This window comes from Cariama cristata, unplaced genomic scaffold (genome assembly GCF_000690535.1).
Source record: "Cariama cristata isolate BGI_N322 unplaced genomic scaffold, ASM69053v1 scaffold17283, whole genome shotgun sequence".
Lineage (NCBI taxonomy): Eukaryota > Metazoa > Chordata > Aves > Cariamiformes > Cariamidae > Cariama > Cariama cristata.
The window spans coordinates 9811-33281 of NW_009609119.1; the positions used below are offsets into that span (position 1 = coordinate 9811).

A 23471-nucleotide genomic window follows, 5' to 3' on the forward strand; every position below is an offset into this window, starting at 1 on the left:
AACCCCTGTAAGTCGGGAGCTTACTGCTGGTAGTTGTAATGTCCATATGAACCGCTACTGGAAGGAGGTTACCCGCAGCTGCTTTCTTTGGAGATATTTTTTCTGTTCCTGTAAATATTCACCCCTTTCCTTCTACACTGGAAGTTTCCTCTGGGAGAGGAACCAGCTGGTAGCATAGGGTGCCGTTCCTGCTGGGCACACTCGGGAAGCAGTGTCACTGGCACCCCACTCCATTCCAGCTGCAGTGACTGTGCGTGCACACCTACAAACGTGCGTATAGATGACAGACATCAGTAAAACTCTAGTTAATAGTAAATGACTAAATGACTTTCATTTTTTTATTTTTAAGATAAAATTTTGTGCTGAATTAATTTGGCACATCCATTAGTGACCTCTTTACACTGATTTGGCATGTTGCCTGGCATACTACCAAAAAAACAGAGAGGTTTTTTTCTTCCCCTAACAGGTAGTCAGTATGAGATTGATCTTTAGATATCTAAGAAAGATCTTAGCATTAGAGAGAGAGAGTGAGCTCGAGGCACATAGGTTTCAGAAAGACGGAAAGGTGTTTTGCAAATGAGATGAGTTTGTGTGCTTGTAGGGAATATTCCTGTAAACTCCTGTAGTGCAGTGGGGACTTGCCCTCTCCTGTCAGGTGGCGGAATGAGCTGTACCTCAGGAAAGAGAGAAGGACACATCTCCTGTCCGTCAGTGTGTGTTTCTGCTGAGTATTTTTCCTTAAGAAAAGAGAAGGGTATTTACTCACCAGGGTGCATGTTTTCCTTCTCAGTATTGTGGGAGACCTAGCTGCTGATCTCTTAGGGTTATTCTGATTATCATCTTGCGTTCCAACTCTTTCCTCAAAGAGCTTACGCAACAGCAAGACAGATAGAGCGAAGGCTGCTGAATACATTGTCATCTGAAGTTTAGAAATATTTATTTCAGTCTGTAAAGTGAATCTTTTAATGGCAGCTTTGTTGACCACTTACTGACTGATAATGTTAGGATAATATGAAAGTTACAATTGCAGACTAATTGCATTTCTTTTGGTTTTGCATAGGTAAATTATCTTTCGCCTGTTTAAAGTGATGTCTTTTAAGTTGTTAATGTTGCTTTATATCTGTCTGCCAAGCCTTTTCTGACTTCACTGCAATGGAAATCTTTTCTTAAGGGGTTCTCTGGAACTTGTCTTCATGCGATGCAGTAAAGATGACAATCATTAGAGATGCTCTGTCAACACTGACAAACACTGTGATAGTGCCACATTCTGGATGGAACAGTTCTTCCTTTGACGATGATCATAAAATTAAATTTCAGACTTCTCTAGTTCTACGCAATACTACAGGATGCCTGAGGTAATTTGCTGTTCTAGAAGACTCCCTTTTACAGAGTAGTAATGTTATCCAACAGGTCCTTTTTATACTGTAATCTTTAAGACAAAAGGGTTATTGCATTCTGTAGATTACATGTAGTTCGATCATTTAGGCAGCTTTTGCATTTGGGTTTTTTTTTTCATACTAGAAAAATATGAAAAGGACATAGACACTAAGAGATGATAGTTGTTAAATTTTGGTTGTTTTTTTATAAATTACGATCATTACACTTTTCCCCATTAATTACTGCAATTTTTGCATTGTGTGTAGGGCTTATGGGTATTATTTAGGAAAAAAATTGTGCAGTTGGTGATTTATTATTGCTATATACATTTAAATAATTACGTTTGTATACGCATACATATCAGGAAAGAAGTGTTTGACTATTCCCTTTGTGGATTTCTCAAACAGCAGTAAGGAGGAAAAAAAGTATTCAGAATAATAAAAGGCAAAACTAAAATATCTGAAAAGGGAGTTCAAGGGCGAAGGGTAGTATATGAGCTACTTCTGTTCATTTGTAGGTTTGTTCATAATTTTAATTTATTCGATTTCAAATTGTGTTCCATTAAACAGCACAGTAAGGCCATTGTGTTTAAACGGAACAGGAATTGCTTTTTATTTTCTGGTGATCCTTCTAACCCTCAGAATATTTTCATAAACTACTGTATTGTTGTTGTTCATTGGGTTATGTTTTGAGATGATGAGTTTTACACTGCTTTTGAACGCAGGGTTGTGCTAGCATCATAGTGCAAACATGATGTCTAGAGAAAAAGCACCTCTTTGGACAGGCATGGTGGCATTTTTTTAGCAGCAGTGCCATTTCCAGTGTGCATCCGGTCACAGTGTAAGTTTCAAGTTTTGCAGTGTGGTGGCCTGGAAGGCAAATATTTGTCTACATCCATTGCTGCTTATTCTAAAGCACAGTGCGGCCTTTGCCTTTCCCTGCACCCTAATTTATACGTTTATACTTCTGTCTGTGTAGCACTATTACAAGCGGTAATGAGTCTGCACCGCAGGACAGATTGCTGAATGGGTCCAATTTAAAAAAGAGGCAACAAAGGAGATTTCTAACACAGGCAAGCTCAGCAATCTGTTCTACAGCCCATACAAACCATAGATTTGGGCTTGTACAACAGAGAGGGCTTGGAATGGAAAAGTCTGTGGAAAGGGGTTCTACTTATGCCCGGGTTTGTCAATGAGTCAATTCAAATTGCAGTTTTGAATCACAGTTATCTTTTATAAGAATTGGGGGTGGGTTGCTGCACAAAAGGGTGTGTTTGCTTTTAACTTCTCAATTAATCTGTCAGCTGTATGAAAAACTTCTGCAAACTATCTAATAAAATGATGGTACGTATGTCTAGCTGTGAATACACTGTGTTCCTTTATCATTTCAACCTTTTAGGAATCTCAGCTCCGCAGGTGAAGAAGCCCGGAAGCAGATGAGGTCTTGTGAAGGGCTGGTTGATTCACTGCTATACGTGATCCACACGTGTGTGAACACATCAGATTATGACAGCAAGGTGTGTGCATGTTTCATCTAAGTGACTTTTAGTGCTAAACTGTATGTCTGATAGGCTCTTTTGAGGTTTGTATAGTATAATTTAGCACTGTGATGTGCCTAGCTCAACTGGTCTTCTCTCCCAACCCCAGTTTACTGATGCACAATCAAATTCTGTTGCATAACACAGTGTAACTTGTTCTGTGCTTTTCATTTTCATCAGTGTTGAAGTATTCATTCTTTAATAAAATAATAATAATCTCTTGTGCTTTTCATTTTCGGAATACTAAAAAATAAGCCACTGTAGTAGAGATTACTGTTATAAATATTTTCATATTTGAAAATATCAGGAGAGAGATTGCAGTTTTCCCACAGACAAAGCAGCGCCCAAGGCCCAGAATTAGAATTCAGTGCTTGTGCTCCAAATGCCTTTTCACCTCTACTTCATTTGTTTGGGTTGCTTTATCACTATGTAAGAAAGTAACTAATTACATGACATCTTTCTGGTTTGGCTTCAGACAGTGGAAAATTGTGTGTGTACCTTGAGAAACCTTTCTTACCGCTTAGAACTGGAGGTACCTCAGGCACGTCTGCTAGGAATCAATGAATTGGATGACTTCTTGGGGAAAGAATCACCTAGCAAAGATTCAGAGCCAAGTTGCTGGGGGAAAAAAAAGAAGAAGAAAAAAAAAACTTCACAGGAGGATCAGGTTTGCTATATTCCTTGTATTACAAATACATCAACTGCAGTTTAGCTGGTGATGGGTGGAGTACATAACTTGAAGAAAAACTATCATATGTTGAATGAAAATAATGCGGTTTCATCTAGTTACAAATACATGTTCCGTTTTTTCAGTGGGATGGAGTTGGCCCTATACCAGGATTTTCCAAGTCTCCTAAAGGGGTGGAAATGCTATGGCACCCATCTGTGGTAAAGCCATACCTAACGCTTCTAGCGGAAAGCTCCAATCCAGCTACTTTAGAGGGCTCTGCAGGATCTCTCCAGAATCTGTCTGCAGGCAACTGGAAGGTATGTGAATTCCTACTTTTCTTCATATTGTTGTATTTTAGCTGTTTTTTTTTAAATGATTGCAATGCGTTTGGAAGGAACATGTAATTTCCTAGTGTGCATCTGAGCATTTCTCTCTACTGTGTATCATTAGTACTTGTGTGTTGCAGTAATGTTATTTCCACAGTGAAAAGCAATGACAAAGATGTACACAGGAAGAGCAATATGGAAACTGGCCTTGAAATTTTCTTTGGAAAACATCCCCTAACATACTTCAGAATTGCAGTCTAGTAAGAGACTATTTCAGTCAGAATGTCGTAGTAGATTTGTGAGTAACTTGGAGTTTTATCATAGTTTGCAGCATACATTCGAGCTGCTGTAAGAAAAGAAAAAGGACTACCAATCCTTGTGGAGCTGCTGAGAATGGATAATGATAGAGTTGTTTCATCTGTGGCAACTGCCTTAAGGAATATGGCATTAGATGTTCGTAACAAGGAGCTTATTGGTAAGTACAGAGCTGTACTGAAGAAAGCACAATTTACCGATATGTCAGACTTTGTACTGGAAAAATAGTAGGATGAGATTCTACCAACAGAAATAGCATACTGATTTTACTATATCATGTCAGTTGTGTCACAGAAATTAATCTTTTAGACAGCAGTAGCTTTTCAGAGTAATATTGACTTTTTAGTTTGCCTTTAGCCATCTTGCATGGCAATCTCTTTACAACGGATGGAAGTCACCTCAGCTAAACTAAACTGGACGGGAAATTGTCAGTACAAAATATGATGGAAAATGCAACTCTACTTCCTTGGAGCTAAGTGGTACCCTTCTCAGAGGGTTTCAAGGCCCCTTACGTATCCTAAGAGGATAGGACAGCTCTGCTGCCAGTACATCAGTAAATACTTCAATAGTATTGGATAGGGAGAGGGAAGAAACCCTCTCCTAGAAAAATATTTACACGAAAACCCAGATATAGAGCAGTATATACACGTCTTTGCTGAATTAAGTCATCAACAAGGGTGCTTACTAGAAAAACTTACTGTTTCCCTTTCATCAATTTTAATATTTAATACTTTAAGTATTCATCTGTGCCTTTCTTACCTAGCAGGTAAAAAAAACCCCAAACAACATTTTTCCTGCCTTGATCAGGTATCTCAGTCTATTATGGCAAGCATTGAACATGCCTCACCCTCAGCTTCAGACTGCTGTGGCCTAAGTGAACCCTGCTAACACATGTCGTGATGTAAAAAAGCTTCTTTTTTTTCTGTGTTGTAGACCAATGGGATAAGTATATAACAACTATTTATACAGACAAGAGTATCATTATTCTTAAAAGATAAATGCAGGTGAACAGAATTTTATTATATACTTCTGAAGCTTCTCCATCTTGGATGTTCAGAACATGTTTTCTTGCAGTGTAGGTATTACATACATAAGAAATTAGTAAAAAGAAAATTCTGTTCTATAGCAGCAGCCACATACAGGTCATACTCAGGTGATATTCTCTCTTCAGGATTTTTTTTTTTTCCCTTCGTGGCAGAACTTTTCAGTTCGGGAATGCACCTCCACCCTTTCCCTCTCCCGGTTGAAGCCTTAACTATGAAAGAATTACTTTCCAGATATGCTCTGAAACTAATCTTTGTATAAAATATTTTGAGACATGAAGTGAGTCATAAATTACCTCATGCTAGTAATCTGTTTTATGCAGCTTTACTGCCATTGGTAGGGGCAGGAATAATGGGTTTACATGGTCTAAAGTCTGAACGAAATAAGAGACTGGGGACTCCAACAAACAACAGTACAAAACTGGTATATGCAAATGTGTGTTGATGAGCTTGATAAAAGACTGGCAGTGACAGGGTACTACTGTATACAGCATTGTTGGTGATAATGTTCCAGTGTGTTTGAAAAGTTGTTCCTTTTGTTTGCAGAACTCCTTTTTGGATATTTTTTTCCCCCCTCAGACACATTATGCAAATAGATAGTTAATGGCTTTGGGTAAAGCTTATTCATTATTCACTGTTATGTACAAATACTTGTCTTCAATAAAGTCAATTAATCATTCATTAACAGCACAGCCTAAACAGGAAAGAAAAAAAAAGTTACCTTAGCTTTAGTTCATTTCCTTTGTCTGCAGTGTGATTATTCCTGTGCATCAGTCAGTAATTGAAATCTGAAAGAGCTGAGGTCTGATCTCTTAGGAGTAACAAATAAGGTGAACAGAATGCCTGAAAGAAAAAATTCCAAGTTACTGTAAGGATTTCTTTAACCCTCCCATAAATGAAGTCTAGGAATGTACACCACTCCTTCAATCATAATAAAGAGCATAACCTTTTTCCTTGAATGATTGCGCCTTCTCCAAATAATTCCCATTTACGGATGCTCCTCTTTTAACGCAGAATTCAACTTCTCACGTTTTGAAGCTGAAAGGGTATAAAAAATTTTGAAAATTATCTATCTCTAGTCTGTCTTGACTCTGTGTAAAATAAGAATTCTTGGAAGGTTTCCATGGTTTTGATACTGTGTTTCCTTTTACTGCTTTCAGATGCAGTTTTGTGATGAGTCCTATAATTTCAATTCTTAAGTACCCAAATGTTTGTGGTTTTTTTGGTTTGTGTTTTGGTTTTGTTTTTTTTTTTTCTTTACTTGGTTCTGTTGATGGGTTTTATAGGTAAATATGCTATGCGAGATCTGGTTAATCGACTTCCAGGAGGCAATGGTCCAAGCATATTGTCTGATGAGACTGTAGCCGCAATCTGCTGTGCTTTGCATGAGGTCACTAGTAAAAACATGGAAAATGCCAAAGCCCTCGCTGATACTGGAGGAATAGAAAAGCTGGTGAATATAACGAAAGGAAGAGGTGACAGGCAAGTAGGCAACAAAGTTCATACCTAAACTGTTTCTATTTCCATTTAAAATGCTTCAGAATATGGAATTAATTTTTTTTTAGTGGGGGGAAAAAAAAAAGTATGTGCTTTTGCAGTCCTGATCTGAGTAGCTAACAAAGTCTGACTTGCGCTGGGAAAGAAGAGGCAGTCGGTACCACCATTCTCTGGCAGCATGTTCTCCGTCTAAAGCTTTTGGAGGCTTTTACAGTTGCATGCAATGATCACAGTAACGGGGCCTATTCGGGTTAAATGGTATTAAAAAAGAATTGTCCCCTCTTAAACATCTACAAGATTAATAGAATATTTAGAGCTTTTCAAGGTCAGAATATGTTAGCACCTTTGTCAGGGTATATCGTGATACCTCTTAATTATATCTAGCATGACCATTTGGTGGGTTGTAAGGAAAACTTGGCCTGGCAAGCAGTTTACCTAGCCAGTGGGATTTTCTGGAATAGGACTGCAAGGCAGGTATTGATTGAGAAGACCTGGCTGTCTGCAGACTTCTGGGGGTATGGCTGTGCCAACCCCTATGCTAGGGGCTTTGTTAGCCAAGTTCAGGACTGGGCTGACCGGGCATTGTGTTTATTGAGTGGTAATCAAAGCGTTCAGAACTGGACAGTGGAGCATCAAGGAACAGGAACATGTAATGGCCCCTGAGTCGCACAGGGTCAACACTAAGTCAGCCCCAGGGACCCTGTCGGGCATGGATCAGCGTCGCTGCTCCGTACGCCTTAGCAGCGTGACTGATGGAGATCATATTAGCAGGACTGTGGTATAAACCTGGCTGTGGCAGATCTCCTTTCTATGGATAGCCGAAAGCTGATCATATAGCCAGCCCTGTGCACTGTTCCCAGTGGGTGCTCAGATGGTAAAGGAGAGGAAAGGGTCTCTTCTTAGAGAAGTTGGTCAGTGTGAATTAAACATACCACATTTTTAACAAAGTCTGTCTCAAAAGGAACTGGGATATATTTTCAGTATCCAACGATTTATAATACTTTGTATGTTAAAGGGACATACTCAAGGGACTCATTTCAACTGCAGGTGTGAATGCAGTGGTCCTTTATATGACTTCACTGGTCTGTGGAGATGACATGTAAAGTTCTTATGTTTATGAGGCAACAGGGTACACTAAACAAATTTAAAATCTTACAAACGTATTAAGATTGCCTACTCATTGATTAACACTTATCAACTGCAATTTTTTTTTCAGTCTTTTCTTTCAAAAACTGTATTTGGATGAATCTTCACAGTGATAGAAAAAGGCATATGTTGAACACAGATGTCATGCTGTGGCATTTAATGTCAAATCACTACTTCAGTACCACTACCAGCTTACTACCATTTCTCTTGAAAAAGATGGCATGATTTTATTTTTAATAATAACTAGAGCAATTTCCTAGCCTTGCTCTGGAGAGTGGAAAAGTGTTTTCCCAACCAATAAAAGTTTTCAGTAGGGCAACACAGAACTGAGAACAAGGTGTGACTATGAGGATGTCTGGAGACTTTTGAAACCCGCTCTCTTTTACTTGTTTATTCTTTTTCTACAGTTAGGAATCTTGTACAATGATTTAAAGTATGTAGTCTCAGTTTTTATGAAATGCACTAAATAGAATGTTTCTTTTCATGATTTTTAATTCTTGCAGACCATGACAGTAGCTATTTCAGCCCTTCCATCTGTATTTCTCACGTGGATGTCCTGAAGAGAAAATTTCTAGGCTGGAGAGGGAAATGATTGTCATGCTTAATCAGGTTCTGCACCAGCCTTTTGGTGAGGCTGCTGACACAGCTGTGTTCACACTGTGGTAACGCAGGCGTGCATTATTGAGACCTGGAGAGATGACCTGACTTGCTTCACAGCATCAAGGTTTAGGCTATTATGTAGCTCAGGAACATTGTTCTTTCTAAGTGGAATTAAGTGGCTTTCTAATAATGTAAGCTTCTTTACTTCCTTAGATCATCACTGAAAGTTGTCAAGGCAGCCGCCCAGGTACTGAATACATTATGGCAATACCGAGATCTCCGTAGCATTTATAAAAAGGTAAACTGCAAAATTAGCCTACACTGGAAAATAGTTCTACAAAACCTCCTAATTTAATGAAAAGCGATTTATTTTGATGTTTTTTTTCTTTTTACCACTCCACAGGATGGATGGAATCAAAGTCATTTTATTACACCAGTATCGACACTAGAGCGAGAGAGATTCAAATCACATCCTTCTTTACCAACAACAAATCAACAGATGTCACCTGTCATACAGTCAGGTCAGTGAAGAAACATAAAGAGACTTACTGAAGGGGTACCTGGTGTCCTATTTTTTTAACTCAAATAGCCTCTCACTTTACTAGTAATTCTATCTAAAACACGGAGGTCATGCTGTCTCTCCTCTGATTTAAACATAAGTACTTCATGTACCCTCATTACCTTAGCTGTTATTGTTGGCGGGCTTCAGATCCCACAGGATTTGTGGATGTGTCTGCATTAGCATTTTAGTTTGGATAAGGAGCACCTTGAAGCAAATCTCCCTACGTACTCCATAATGCAAATCAAACTGCAGTCTCAGAATGTGTGTATTGTATTCCTTTAGGATGAAACTAAATCAGATGGCGTGCCTCCAGGCCACGAATATACTCCAGCGGGTAATGGGCATTCAGTTCATGGGACCAGCTTAGCTTTGGTGCTAAGTAAAATCCTCAGAGTACACACCTGGACTTTGTTACCAACTATTCTCTCTACAAAGCCTCTCCTCCTGTGCTATGTGACTTGGCATTGTAGGTATAGCGTCACAGAACAGGGGCACTTGATAGCGTAGAAAGCAAGAGACCAATAGTGAGGAACCTATTTTCATTCCAAGTTATGTAATGTCCCATTAGGATGAGCAAGACAAATACAAAAATCTTGCTTCTCTGACTCCCTTATTTATTTCTCACCTTTGTTCGTTTACCATCTTCAGTGCTAGGGCTGATACAAAACCTACTTGAAGCCTTGTATATTGTCTTCATTTGGCATTTTATTTTATCCAATTTACTCTTCTATTTTTATGTGAATACATCTCTGTTAATACTGAGAAATACCTTATCTACCATGACTGCTAAAACACGTGACAAGTTCCAACAGTACTCTTGCTGAATTACTTCTTTACATAAAAGTAACAACCCTCACACGTTCCTTCAAGACATAGCTGACTTGAAAAACAAGGACTCAACCAGGGATTTATTTTCCTATGAGAAGTATACCTATGGTGCCTTAAGAAGGGAAAGAAAGCGTCTCTTGTGCCCAGAGTTCCTCTCAGCCACCACAGTTGAACATACAGAACTGACTCCTTTGTCTAGTGCCATACTACAACAGACTGCGGTTACCACTTCTCGAGGATTTTGTTACTCTGATCTTACTGTGTTGCACATTCAGTTTTCTCCCAGCCTTTTGGGATTCCAGAAGAATGTCCTGACCAAGTATCTTTGTCACTCTCAAACCACATGATACTGAAGGCAGTTTTTACTTTTACACCTAGTTGCCAAGTTGCACATACTGGCATCAAACCACTACCTTGAATTCACAGACTGTTTAAGCTATGTATCTACTGCCAGAGCCAAAACTATCTTCTCAAAATGAGCAATGACAAGGAAGCAAATACAGCTTAGACTCAAGGAACTGACCAGGTTCTGCCAAAATGTAAAAGGATATTCCAATACCTGCTGTCAAATTCTTATCTCGGCACTTTCTCTCCCAAGATACGCTGGCAGAACACCTGTGTTACTCCAGTTCTTTGAACTACAAGTAGGAAGTGAGATGGACAGCTCTAGCATTATATTCCAAGGCTGTTGTACTCCAAAGGACATTTAGTAAAAAATCCTAATGGGAAGTGTCTGCTTTTCTGTTCCAGAGCATGAAGAAGCTTAAACTAGTAAGGTAGAAGTTTGTGCAAGGACCGTGTTCACAGAGGGTACTGTGGTAGCAGCTCTGCTGATTACAGCATGCACAGTAGATGCGTGGTAGAACAGTTACGCTTGGCCTGTAACAGTTGTTCTTGTTTCAGTCACTCGGTTATTAACACACACATTATCTTGACCCGTGTCAGGATTTTAATGACACCCCCAAATTTAGCTTTTTTTAGCCAGGCATATGCCAGGATAATATCAGTAATTAAACTATCCATAATTACACAAAATTGTGGGATATGATGTAATGGACACAACTAATGGAAGAAGATATCATTGCTTCATATTTTGAAGCAAAATTTCTATACATTATTTTTAAGTATTTTTCTCCTGTGTTACTGGAGTCTTTCTAAGCCAAGAAAACCTGAGTGGTCTTTAAAACAGGGAAGGTTTAACAGAACAAACTTTTTACAACTGCAGTAGAGATTCAGCTGTTTGCTGTAAGAATATAAAGTAATCCATTGTTATGATCTTAGAAGGGTTGTCAGCCAGCTGGAGCACAAAATGTCCAAGATGCGCTTCCGCATGCTAATCAAAGAACAGTAGTGTACAAGTGTGTACTTGGATCACTTCAGTCAGGCAGACTGTAAATTTTTCTGTCCTGTCCCGCGTGATAGGATGGACTTAAAGATTTTATTTAAGTGTAACTTACATAAAATCATAAACATAAGCAGGAGTATCATCTTCTAAATGCAAATAAATTATATCATATGCCAGCTGAAATGGGTACGGTCTCTTGTTTCAGCCTGTAAGCATTCTAGAGCAGTGACTCACCATTCAAGTATAAAATTATAATCTCGTGGTGTGTCGTTGATAGCTTTTGTCATTGGGGTTCTTCATCCAGGAAAAACTCTGTACTAGTTTTGTCTGTTACCCACATCTCTCTCATTTGTTAATCCTCAAGGAAGGAAGGGGTAAGGAGAGAATGAAGAGAGGGTTAGGTATGGCAAAGGCTTTTGTTGTATATACCGATAATCTTTCTTTTTTCATCAGTTGGCAGCACGTCCTCATCACCGGCTTTATTAGGAATTAGAGAACCTCGCTCTGACTACGATAGAATGCAACCTTCTATGCAGTATTATAATAACCAAGGCGATGTCATTACACATAAAGACATATATACTGGTAAGATACCAGTTAGGTGAACTTTTAACTGGAATACGTAAATATTCCTTAGATGAGGAGTTTATACAATCATCATACAGACAGTTGCATTAGCAGGCTTTTTACTACTTAATGTTGTTTTCCGTTTTTATTCATTATATTCACTGCATGTGGAACAGAGCAGGTTTTTAATCTGTCTCTGCTATTTTCTTTAAAATTGCACACATTACCAAAATAAGAGAAGATCTGTTTCTATATTGGGAGGTGAGAGGTGTTTGGAATCTTTATTCTTATTTAAAATCCTATTACAGAAAATTGTTTTATTATGCACATTATCATTATGTATTATGTTATAAATAATAACGTGTCATTATATATTATAATAATATAATACTGTTATATTATTAAATTATACCAAGATTTCATCTTTTCCCTGATCACCCTTTTCCTTGCTATTTGACGCAAGTCGCAAATCAATAGAGATGACAGTGAAAAAAGAGAAGGAAATTCCTTGTTTTAGCGGTTATTAGTCTGTAAACCAAAAATCAACAACACAAAGAAAGCCTCTTGGTTTCAATTTAAGTACTGCTGAGGGACAAAATTTGCCTGTATTGTGTTGTTATATTAGTAGTAGATACTAAAATCTGCAGACTTAATTGTTTGGGTGCGACATAATTTCTTCTAGGTAAAATTGAAGCAAATAGACTTACAGCCGAAAGAATAAAGACTGCAGTTTATGCCATAAACTCTTTTCTTACAGGTTCCAGCAAACCTTCACCAGTTTACATCAGTTCCTATTCCTCACCAGCAAGAGAACAAAATAGACGACTACAGGTGACTCCAAAATTTTATTTTGAAATGAGACTGATAACAAGACTCAGCATATAGTGTTTAATGGAACTTAAGGGAGTTTGAGTATATGTCATAATATTAGAGTGCTTTTTTTCATAAAGTGTGGGCATTAGTGTACTTAAGCACATAAGCAATTGTCAGTTTCTGTTACCTTTGTGTTTCCTTTTTTAGTCACATATTTTAACGTGTTCTTATGGTGGGATCTGAGACGACTTTTCTGACTTTTTTTTTATTTTTTGGTAGGTATGGTCAGGTTCTGTACTTTCTACTTATGCTCTAAAAGTACCACTTTTGGAGAGTTAACTAGCTTCTCAGTGAATGCAGGAGGAGACATGCAGGCAGGCTTAGAGATTTTTTCCTCCATTTAGTTTCATTTGAAAATTAGGTACGTTTCCTGGAGGTCTGAAACCCATGTTACTATCATCATTGGTAGAGCTGCACTTAACTTTTTAGGGAAAAGTTCTGTATAATGTGCGTAAGTTTGAGAAACAAGTATTTTCTCTGTCAATTATTATTTTTCTATCAATTTGTCAACAGCATCAGCAATTGTACTACAGTCCAGAAGATACCAACAGAAAAAACTATGATGCATACAGATTATACTTGCAGTCCCCACATAGCTACGAAGACCCGTATTTCGATGATCGAGTTCACTTTCCTGCTACTTCAGATTACACGACACAATATGGACTGAAATCAACCACAAATTACGTAGACTTTTATTCCACCAGACGATCTTCTTATAGAGCGGAACAGTACCCAGGTTCACCTGATTCCTGGGTGTAGCATCCAAGAGAAAAAACAACAGTGTATTTCTCATCTTGCTTGAGAAGAAATGGAATGGCCTCGTTCGTTGTTTTGGTTATGAAATGTGAAAGTGAAATAAAAGAAGGAACAAGGAAGACTTTTTTTGCTTTTAGATTTTTTTATTTTTTTGGGGGGAGTAAGGAATTGTCAGGAAGAAAAACTGGAAGAGATGGTTTTTTTGCTCTGTTTAGATGTTAGGTATAATTACTTGTAGCTCCTGTAGTCTGGTGAGGGTGTGGGCGATGTGATGAAAGGTTTGAGAATTGAGTAAAATTAATTTGGAAAGTGTGTAAGTCAGAGCAAATTAAAGCTGATTTTTTTTTTATGTGAATAAAAGTCTTGTTCTGATAGTTTGTACAGAAAAAATACAATGGATGCCCTTGTTTTATTGCTATTACTAAATGTCAAGATTGTATGCTATTACGTCTTGTAAATTTCTTTCGTTGGTGTAAATATGGAAATGCCACATTGGTTTAAAGTGCCATCCATTTGTAATGCAGTGTGTCATTTTAAAAGGAATTTGAAACATCATGCACAAAAAAAAAATCCAAGGAAATGTTATAAATTTTAAAAGAAAAAAAAAAACTTTTAAAAATGAATAGTGTAATTTTGAAGCACAAAGTCCAGTCCAGTATATCTACACCTCTCCCATTCCCTGCCTATTTCATAAGAAACTTCACTGCCATTTTCTATGCACATGGAATAACAATAAATATGGAAGTCTCATCCATGGAAAGCTGTTCCCTGTTCATTTTCTTTTTTTTTTTTTTTTTTATTTTCTGTGTGTGATAGTTGGAAACAAATACCATGAATATGAAGTCTAATTGCATGTTTTTAAGCAGGTTAAATATATCAAAACATTTGGGCCATTTTCCCAGCTTTCTTCAGTGCATATATTCTGAATTTGTCAGGATGGCAGACCAAAGTGTTGCATTATGCACTTTCTTCCCGTTGTTCCTTAGACCTGTATTTTTACTTTCGATATGGGCAGTCCAAGATATTTCAGAACTCTATTCTGTTTTCTTCCCATCACTCCTCTACTCCTCTCCTTGCTCTCCCCAAGAAAATTAAGATGATCTGGCTTTCATAGAAATTACAGTCTCCTGTAATTTTGACTACATTCTGCTTGGATTTATTTACAATAAAAGTCTTTGATTATTTTCAGTAACTAAATCCCATACTTTCCTCATGCCGTAGAGTCTGTTAACTTTATACTGTCTGTAATCATAATTATTGTTCCCCATCATTGCACTTTTCTTCGGTTTTCAGTGTTTCCAAATACCCTGATGGCATCAGTGAAATGAGAAAAGGTAAGCAGAGCTGCTCCAAGTTTAGATTATAAGGCGAATCCAGTTCTCCTTAATTGGCTGGGCTACTTCAGCCCCCTGACTGTAAAAGGGAAAAGAAATGAAGGGGCAAACAGCACAAAAAGAAGTAGAGAGTGAGGTCTGAACTTTGATACCCAGCCGTGCGGTTTCCCACTGGCTGCAGCACGACGGGTGTTGCCGAGGGCCAGCGTTGTGCAGATGGTGCCTTTTCTTTTCCTAGAAGACTTGATTTTTTCTTTTAAGGTGGAAAATAATGTCTATTTCCTTGACCTTGAGTTTGTTTCTTGTAACAGTAATTTTGCTGCTGATCTTTCTTCGTTGTTCCACCTACCTTCAGAGTGATGCGCAAGCTTTGGTACGCAGAATAACGCGGATCAAGGTTGATTACCTGGTATGCCTATAACCTGCTAGAGGTGGTAAGCTCTCTGAGCCAAATACGCTCATTTGGCATTTCACTGTCCCGGGAAGATTTAAATTTGCTTCAGAAAACAAAGTAATAGACCGAAGGGGTCACAGTCTGTTATTACTTGCTGCTTTGAATCTGCTCGTAACTCTCCAAAAAAGAGGAAGGTAGTAATTTCAACAAAACCGCTGTATGATGGAATGATTTTTGCTTTTCACCTGAGGCAGTTTCATCAAGATCAAAACCAGCAAGATTTGGGACAGCATCCCCAATTTGGATCTTTCATGCTGTAGAAAATACATAAATATATATATATAGTTCATTACATTAGTTTTCTTTTGGTTTTATTGGTCTCATTTATGTATTTTTACACATTATGTCTTAGTGCTATACTGATTAAAATTATCTGTACAGTCTATTTCTTGGTTACTTTCCCTTTATCTGTAGCTTTAGACTGAACGTGTGGAAGTGGGGAAGAAATAGAGCATGATTTAAGTTCACTGTTCACTTTCATAGTGCACTGCAGCTTTTGGGCCTGTTCCAAAATGTCAGGAGCATAAATTTAAGCTGAATGCTTTTAAAACTTGTATTTACAATTTGGTATTCAGTTTGATGCTCCGCTGAGAAAGATAAAAATTGTTGACTTTTTGAAAAAGTGGATGTCCTTAGGAGGAGGTGATGCTAATTTGGAAGTTAAATAGTAATAGTGCCTTGGGAAATTCACTACTTTGTTTCCACCTTTCTAATAATTACAAATATGGTGAAAGAAAAAGAGGAATTAAAGTTCAAAAGCAGGGAGTTAAATACGATTCAGATTAGAACGGACTGAGGAGGTGTACAGGAGAGAAGAGCAGACTGGTACGTGTCCTTTTGGGTAAGTAACTCCCACCGAGGACAACTGAAAGTGGCATTGGCCTCAGTGAAACAGTTACGCTCACTAAATGCCAGAAAAAAATGGGAAACAAGTGCTTAGAGAATCATGACACATTACTTTATCTTGTAAAAAGCCTGAATACAATATGCTTAAAAATGAGATGAATCCTACCTGAATTAGGATCATTATTTAAAGAGGCTGAAAAGAATCCTGGCCCCTAAAAAGGAACTTCTTTTTTGTGGTCTTTACTCCTGCCTGAATGAGAAGTGTCCATCATGAACAAGTTAGGCAATGCAACATTCATACATGAATGTTCGCAGCTCAACAGTCTGGCTTGAAAATGTGGTGTATGAAAGGACAGATGAGAAACTTTTTTCAGGGCAGCATTCGTGAGATGATTCTTTGACTTCTATTAGTTGTCGTCAAGAGTATGCCTGAATTGTAGTCAGCTTGTACCTCTCCTCAGATACTGCATCTAACGTTTTTAACCACCATGCACTTCATTTGTTCAGCTAGGGATTTAGGTCAGTCAGCAGGTCACTTCTGCCCGGGCTGGCTGCCGAAGCCAGCTTCATACCGAGTAGCCCAGGCTGCTTCACCGCGGGTGCGCTGTAACCAAAGTTAAATGTCAGTGCTGCAGTCTGGTGCCGCCTTAGAAAATTTCTCCTGTATGCTCCAAGGGAGAGAAGCGGAGTGACTCATCTTAGCGTAGCACAAAGATCTAGGATATATCCTAAAATACTAATTCTAGGCGCTTACACGGAGGCAGGCAGCTCCAGTGAGAACACCTGGCTGCGGCGTGACAACACAGCTACGCAAAGTCAGAACGAGCCTAATGGATGTGGGTGAATTGCCAAGTGAAACGAAACCTTCACGGCCAAACCCACCTTTGCAGGGTAGCGCACGGAGAGAGACATGGATGAGCCTGAAGGAGCAGAGATGAGTTATGCAGAAAAACAAGTTTTAGCTGTAAGGAGGAGGACTGTGAACACTAGAAAAAGACAAACTCTTCAGCCTGTCACGGTTAACGAGCACTGGCTTAACTGAAGAGAAAACATCTCAGCCAAGGACGCTAGTTGTGTACATTCCGTCTTTGAGTTACTGTAAGAAAGACTAATGCTCATAAAAGTAATGTGTAAGCATTAACCAACTTTAAAAAAAACCAAAACATGACTTTGTGGCCATGGGTAAATTATTGCAGCTGTCAATAACGGTAGATAAAGGGCTCAGAAGGAAAGCTGTCACTTTGAGACCAACTATGAAATTTCTTGTAGGTAAGGCTGGATAGAAGAGACTGGAGGAACCTTCACAGGCGTGAAGGTGCAAGGATTCCCTTCTGGCTATGAGGCAAGGACTCCCTTCTGGCCGCGCTACTTGCTTCACTCCATCGGTCCCTGGAACTGGATGATTGCTACTGAAGGGTAAGACTGTCTAATGCTGTTGTGCACGCTGTTCCCTTCCCAACAGTGATCAGCATCTCGTGATTATGTATCCATAATTTGCCCCCCAGATAATTATTCCCCACAGGCCTATTTCCAATAGAACTTTTTAAACATTCTAGAAAAATACAACTCTTGCTCCAGGGTAATGGAATAGATATATAATTTGGAATAAACCTTTTTCCTAATATTTTCAGATTTTGGAGATTGTTACCAAGTAATTTTTTTTTTTTGTAGTTATAATCACCTTGTACAACAAAGTTTAACTCCAAGTCTGACTGCTGTGTGGATGCAGCTAAGGCTATTGTAGATTTAATTCCACACCAAGGAATTTAGACTCCCTAGATCTAATATTTCATCAACTTATACCTTTATACAGACCCAGAATGAAGCATTTTAACACCTTTTTTGCAGAGATTATTGCCACTACTGACACACGGTACTTTGCTCCAGATGAAGGATACATTTCTTCCCCAGGCTCCTTCTAGCTGCTGCCAAAAAACAGCAAGCAGGGCCTGAGCATTTTTTACATATTCTTCGGACTGGTCCACAGGACACCCTTCACCCTTCCTTCATCTGTGCTCGTGTAATCATTTACTGCCATGCTAAGGGAACATAAAAGACAGAGCAATGCACCTCATCCCTTCGACTATAAAGAAAAACCCCACTTAGCAGAGTTCTAAAAAAACTACCTAGGATATAGAAAGGTCTTAAAGTACCCGTTTACAGAGGGCACTGTTGGGACCATGGTCTGAATTACGCTGTATACTTGCATGGTGAGCATGATCATAGTTAGGCTTTATTGATTATGGCTATTACAAGGTCATTAGTGAAGCTCCTGAACTGTTTCTTCTGTTACTGTAATGTGTCAGCGGCTCATCTGTGTTACCACGGCTCACTGCAGGGGGGGGGGGAAGGCACCGCAGCTGGTCTTGGAATTGCTTGAATTGTGCTTGTTTGAAGTAGCTTAGTGCAAACGGCCACGACCATCTCTATGATGTGTTCTTCCTGGACCGTTACACTAGGGCCTCAGATGTACCGCTTTAATTCTATAGCTTAAATTTTTTATCTGTCCATGTGCCACTATGCTAAATTTTAAAAAGTCTTTTAAAAGATGCCTCTGAAGTCTGCTTGTCTCTTCAAAAGCTTTGTGCATTCTGTCATTAACCTTCAGGAGTGAACATGATAAACAGAACGAACTGTGTTTCTTACTGTTCAGGTTAATGAGCTAAAGTGGAAGTGCAGCGTGACTAGAGAGCAGGAAAGCTTAAAAACATCAGGAGAAGGAAAAACAAATCTTTTGAGATTCTTACTGAGATTTATTTTTATATAAAACAAGTTAAGTTTAGAGTCATTTATCAGGTTAAGAATAATTATTGAAATTCCCAGTACATAGTGGCCATTATGATGATAAGTACTTGGAACGTTGATGCAAATCACTTTCTGATTTTCTTGCTTTATTTATTTTGATCATTACTATTTGCAAAGCTGTTTGTTTTTCAGAAAACATCAGAACAGCAATCATAGTTGTCATCTTTATTAAAGAACTGGAACATAAATACAAGCCAAGTATCTCTATAGAAGGAAATCTGTCTAGCTCCCGAGGCATGTGTGTTTTACACATTTTATGTGGGTATATTTAAAATAAATATGGAAGAAATATGCATTAATATAGTTTGAAGATCAGACAATATATTTTTAAACATTTTTCCTCTGATTAATAAATAGACTAGGGATGGTTTTCAACACCAGTGTATCAAATGGGATGTGAACTTCCAGACGTGACCATGTAAAATGTATCTCCTGTGGGACAAGGTCAAATTAAGGGAAGAAACTGAGCTGAATCTACTGATTTTGTACTGTTGGATATAAGAAAGGCTGTCAAAACTTGCATTTCAGGGTTGTTTTTTTCCAGCAAAGTAGTCTGTGTGTTATGAATGTCTTTACAGATACAATTAATGGCCTGTTCTTAAGATGACAAGAAAATACACAGCAGTGATTATATGTTTTAAGCTAAGCTAAAATTTGAGCATGCCCTTGCCCACAGGAGCTGAAATATGATGAAGAAGGATACGGTTAGCACAGCAGGATCTGGTAAGTACGTATGGTCACTAACTCAGAGTGCCAGTTAAGGTGTAAGGAGGTGGAAGGGGCCATGTCTAGTCCCCAGTTTGAGCAGTACCTGGCAGAACAAAAGGCGAGTTCTTTGGAACTGCATGGAAAACACACCCAGGTTTTTATCTTTCCACAGATGGAAAAAGCACTAACAACTCACTCATCTCCATAGCAGCTGCAAATGGCATTGAATACAGCTTTCTGTTTCTACAGAAGGACCAGCAAATACCTCATTTTCAAGTTGATATATACAATATCTCCTCCTCTTTCTAATATTTAGAGTTCTGTCCATTCCAGAGTAACAACTAAACTAGTGTTTAGAGACTAATGCATTTGCATAGCCTTCACATAGGTCTAGGAAGCTCTCCTTCCATTGGAACCAGCCCATTTGAGTCATTTTTGAGCAACAATTGCAGGCTTCAAATCAAGGCTGATTCATCTGAAATGCATATTTTCATTTTAAAAGGTCCTTTCTAAACACAGGCAGTGAACAGAAGAATATACAAACACATACAGCTCACTGCTTTTCCCACTTCTGTTTTCTCCTAGGGCTGGAATCACCCCTTGCCAGGGAGAAGACACGCCTTTTTAGCATCAGCACCTTGGCCTGTGAGACTGAGAATTCCCCCATCAGCCTGGAGCCATATGTTCTTGATATACCATTTGTTGATTATCTTCCTGTCCCACATTTTCCTTACCCCTGTGCTTATAAATTCCTCATATATATCCTACTTTAAAAAAAAAAAAAAACCACAAAACCAAAAAAAACAAAACCACAAAAACCCACCGCATCTTGGCAAATAACAACTGCATAAAATACTAAGCACAGCCAACGTCTGCATGCTCCGCTCCACTCATATAGCCAGGATTGTGATTTAACACACAGAATTGAAGAACTGTGCAGAAATACCACAAGCTAAAATTTTCCTAATGCAGTAAGTGACCTTCCCTTAAAGATATCTGGTTGTTAATCAAAGCAATTGGAGATTAATCCTTTTAATGTATGCATCTTTTCCTACTCTCAAAAAATCAGAAAACGTGCAGTCTTTCTATTGCCCATTTTGGCACAAAAGAGGCAGGGCCACACCATAGATATAATCTCAGAATAAATACGATTTTCCCGCTTTAAAAAATGTACATGTTTCAAGTCAGTGAAAGAACTTGTTTGGTCTGAAATTTCTTCCAGAAGATCTATAAACTGTCTCGTATTTACACTACAAAAGAGGAATGAGGGAATTAAACAGGATTTACAAGCTGTAGCCTTGCCATACCGATCCTTATCTGAGTTTGTATCTGAGATGCCACACTACCCTTATTTTCACTAAAGCTGAGATACCCAATTTCGTGTTTGTACCATGTAAATGCTTTTTGTTGTTGACTTAGATTCTTCTCAGTTCTTCTAAGCATCATCCTTTTCCTCCAGCTAAAAGGGACAGTGAATCAGTAGACTTAATACTATTGCGGATTTGCCATTCACTGCTTGTGGAAAGTTTAACAAAAGACAAACTGTATCCAAAGTACAACCATTCCAAAGGGAAGTGCCCAGACTCAGCTGGATGCCAACAGTTACGTATGCCCTTCATTGCAGGGGAGTTATGATGACCTCTGAAAGGTTGACATTTCCTTTGTACGACCGGCAGCATCTCAAGCAATTCAATTAGTAGATTCATATGAACGCTCACGCTACCCATGTGCAATTCTCTACAGCCAGCCATACCATACTTCCTCTTGTCCAAGAAGAGCTTCAATAATCTCAAAACCTATACCATGCTGCTTCAGGAGAGAACATTTTCAAAATGATCTGCTAGTGATGCAAACGCCACGTTTTACTCATAAGAACTATGCCAAATGAGATAGCCATAGCAACGCAACCGTGAGCTTTGCCTGGCTAAACCTGCTCGCCTATGGCAAAGTTTACTCAGCTAAACTTGTCATGCACATGGCAATAGTTTTTAGTATCAAGAAACCACTCTCAAAGCTGAGTTTCTGCAAATCTCTTCACAAACAACTAACAGCCATACACCCCTCCCGCACTACTGGTTTGAATGGGAAGCCTGACAGGAAATATGTCGGTACAATTGTCATCGCATTGCTGAAGGCCAGTAGAGGAGACTGCCGAAAGACACTTCACAGGGGATGCGCAGCCTCCCATCTTGCCAAGCAGTGTGTACGCGTGGCAACTGGACTGCAGAACGGGAGACCTGAAAAGGCTGACTTTTGTCACTTTAGACCTACAGCAAAAGGTCTGATGCCTTTTAGACCAACTTTTCCAGAGGAATTGGTTGCAGAGGCCTCAGGCCCTGCTGTGAGTACTGAGCAACGTTCACTACCTATCATCACAACTGTTTTCTATGAAGCACGTAACGCAACAGCATTTTCCAAAGCTAAAACATGCCTTCAACACAATGTGAATGCAACATATACTGCATCGTGGATCCTGTAACATCTGACCATAAAATTGTGCCTTTTTTTTCCTGTCACATTGTCATGAGAGGATGCGTCTGCTTTCTGTTGGGTGGTCACCGCATGAGTGGTCTTGAATAAACACAGCCATGAACTTCCAGGACATTCTGATCTGACATACAGTGCTGGCTGTACTCTCTGAGCACCCCACCGTTAGCTCAGGATTTGAACACTGACAGAGCCTGGATCCAAAACCCAAGTTCTTAAAAGATTAGCACTTCTACTCATCAAGACAGATTTGAAATAAATGGTCAGTCACTGAGTCTGGCAAATGTAAGACAGGAAAACTGCCAGCAATCGAATTTCTTTCCCAGCCAAGCCCTTAACGTATGAAAACGTGATATGACTGGCGCACATAAAGCACTGTTTGCAGGATGTAATTACTACTTGTTAAGGAGAAGACCTTGATGTTTTACCCCAGAGAAGCCTAAATCAGGAGTATTCTGTCAGGGAATATGGAGAGATACATCTCTCCAAACACATAGCATAGGTGGGAGAAGTCACGGTCTGCAAAGGAAGGCAGAAATCAGCAGCAAGGTCCTTCATTTGCTCACAATTAGTATTATAGTGGTATTTTATGAGTTCCTTTATCCAAAGATATCATTACTTTATTAGAGATTTTAAATATTTTACATTTAGATGCATACAACTTACAGGGCATTCGTCAGTTTAAAATGTATGTATTTTCAAAAACTATGGAGTTTTCTTTTTGCTCTTATTAGGTTTTTCAGGCTATCAAAAATTTTTTTTCATATTTACTTAGCTTTCTTTATGGCATTTTAATTAACAGTAAAGTTGATAATTACATCACAATTAGACATGCTACTGTAATCATCCTAGATGTGCTATTTTCATAAAACCTAATCAGGTATGCTTAAAATGTGTAACTGGAAAATTCTAGAGGACTTTTAGATTAATCCCAGGAAAAACAGTTCTGATCGGGTTTTGTGAACATGATGTAGGAGAATCAAATCCATCATCAGCTATATAGCTTTCCACACCAGACATCTGTTCTGAAACCATACTGCTAAAAACAAACAAACAAATTAAACTGAAGTAACACACAGACTTAGAGCATGTACCAACTACTCAACTACTACCCTGACCATTTGCTTCATTAAGCCCCTCAAGCCTGTGCGGGAGTATGTTTGTGTCTCCACAAACCTGGTACAAGTTTCAGCAGAATATCTGGAAGAGATTACTTCCCAGAGTAAACGTGAACTATCAAAAGCCTGTGTTCTCTATTTTAAGAAGAAAGCATGGAGACTTCTCCGAGACTTGTGTACTTCAATTTCAATCTGCCATGAACACAATTTCATTTATGGCTGCATTTTAAAATGGGCAGTGCCAAAACAAAGAAACAAAGCACCCACAGCACTA

The 23471-nt window shown here is 38.7% G+C and overlaps 1 protein-coding gene across 1 annotated transcript; it reads left to right on the forward strand.

Annotated features, from left to right (window-relative positions):
* Positions 1 to 1132: 1132 nt before the first annotated feature.
* Positions 1133 to 13564, forward strand: LOC104159503 (plakophilin-4-like; the record flags this gene model as incomplete). Its single annotated transcript, XM_009697428.1, is given in 11 exon segments — positions 1133 to 1355; positions 2776 to 2893; positions 3390 to 3581; positions 3728 to 3901; positions 4235 to 4385; positions 6555 to 6750; positions 8725 to 8809; positions 8915 to 9032; positions 11700 to 11831; positions 12571 to 12644; positions 13200 to 13564. Coding segments are annotated over 11 exon segments (1712 nt in total), but the record flags the coding sequence as incomplete, so codon positions are not given.
* Positions 13565 to 23471: the final 9907 nt, after the last annotated feature.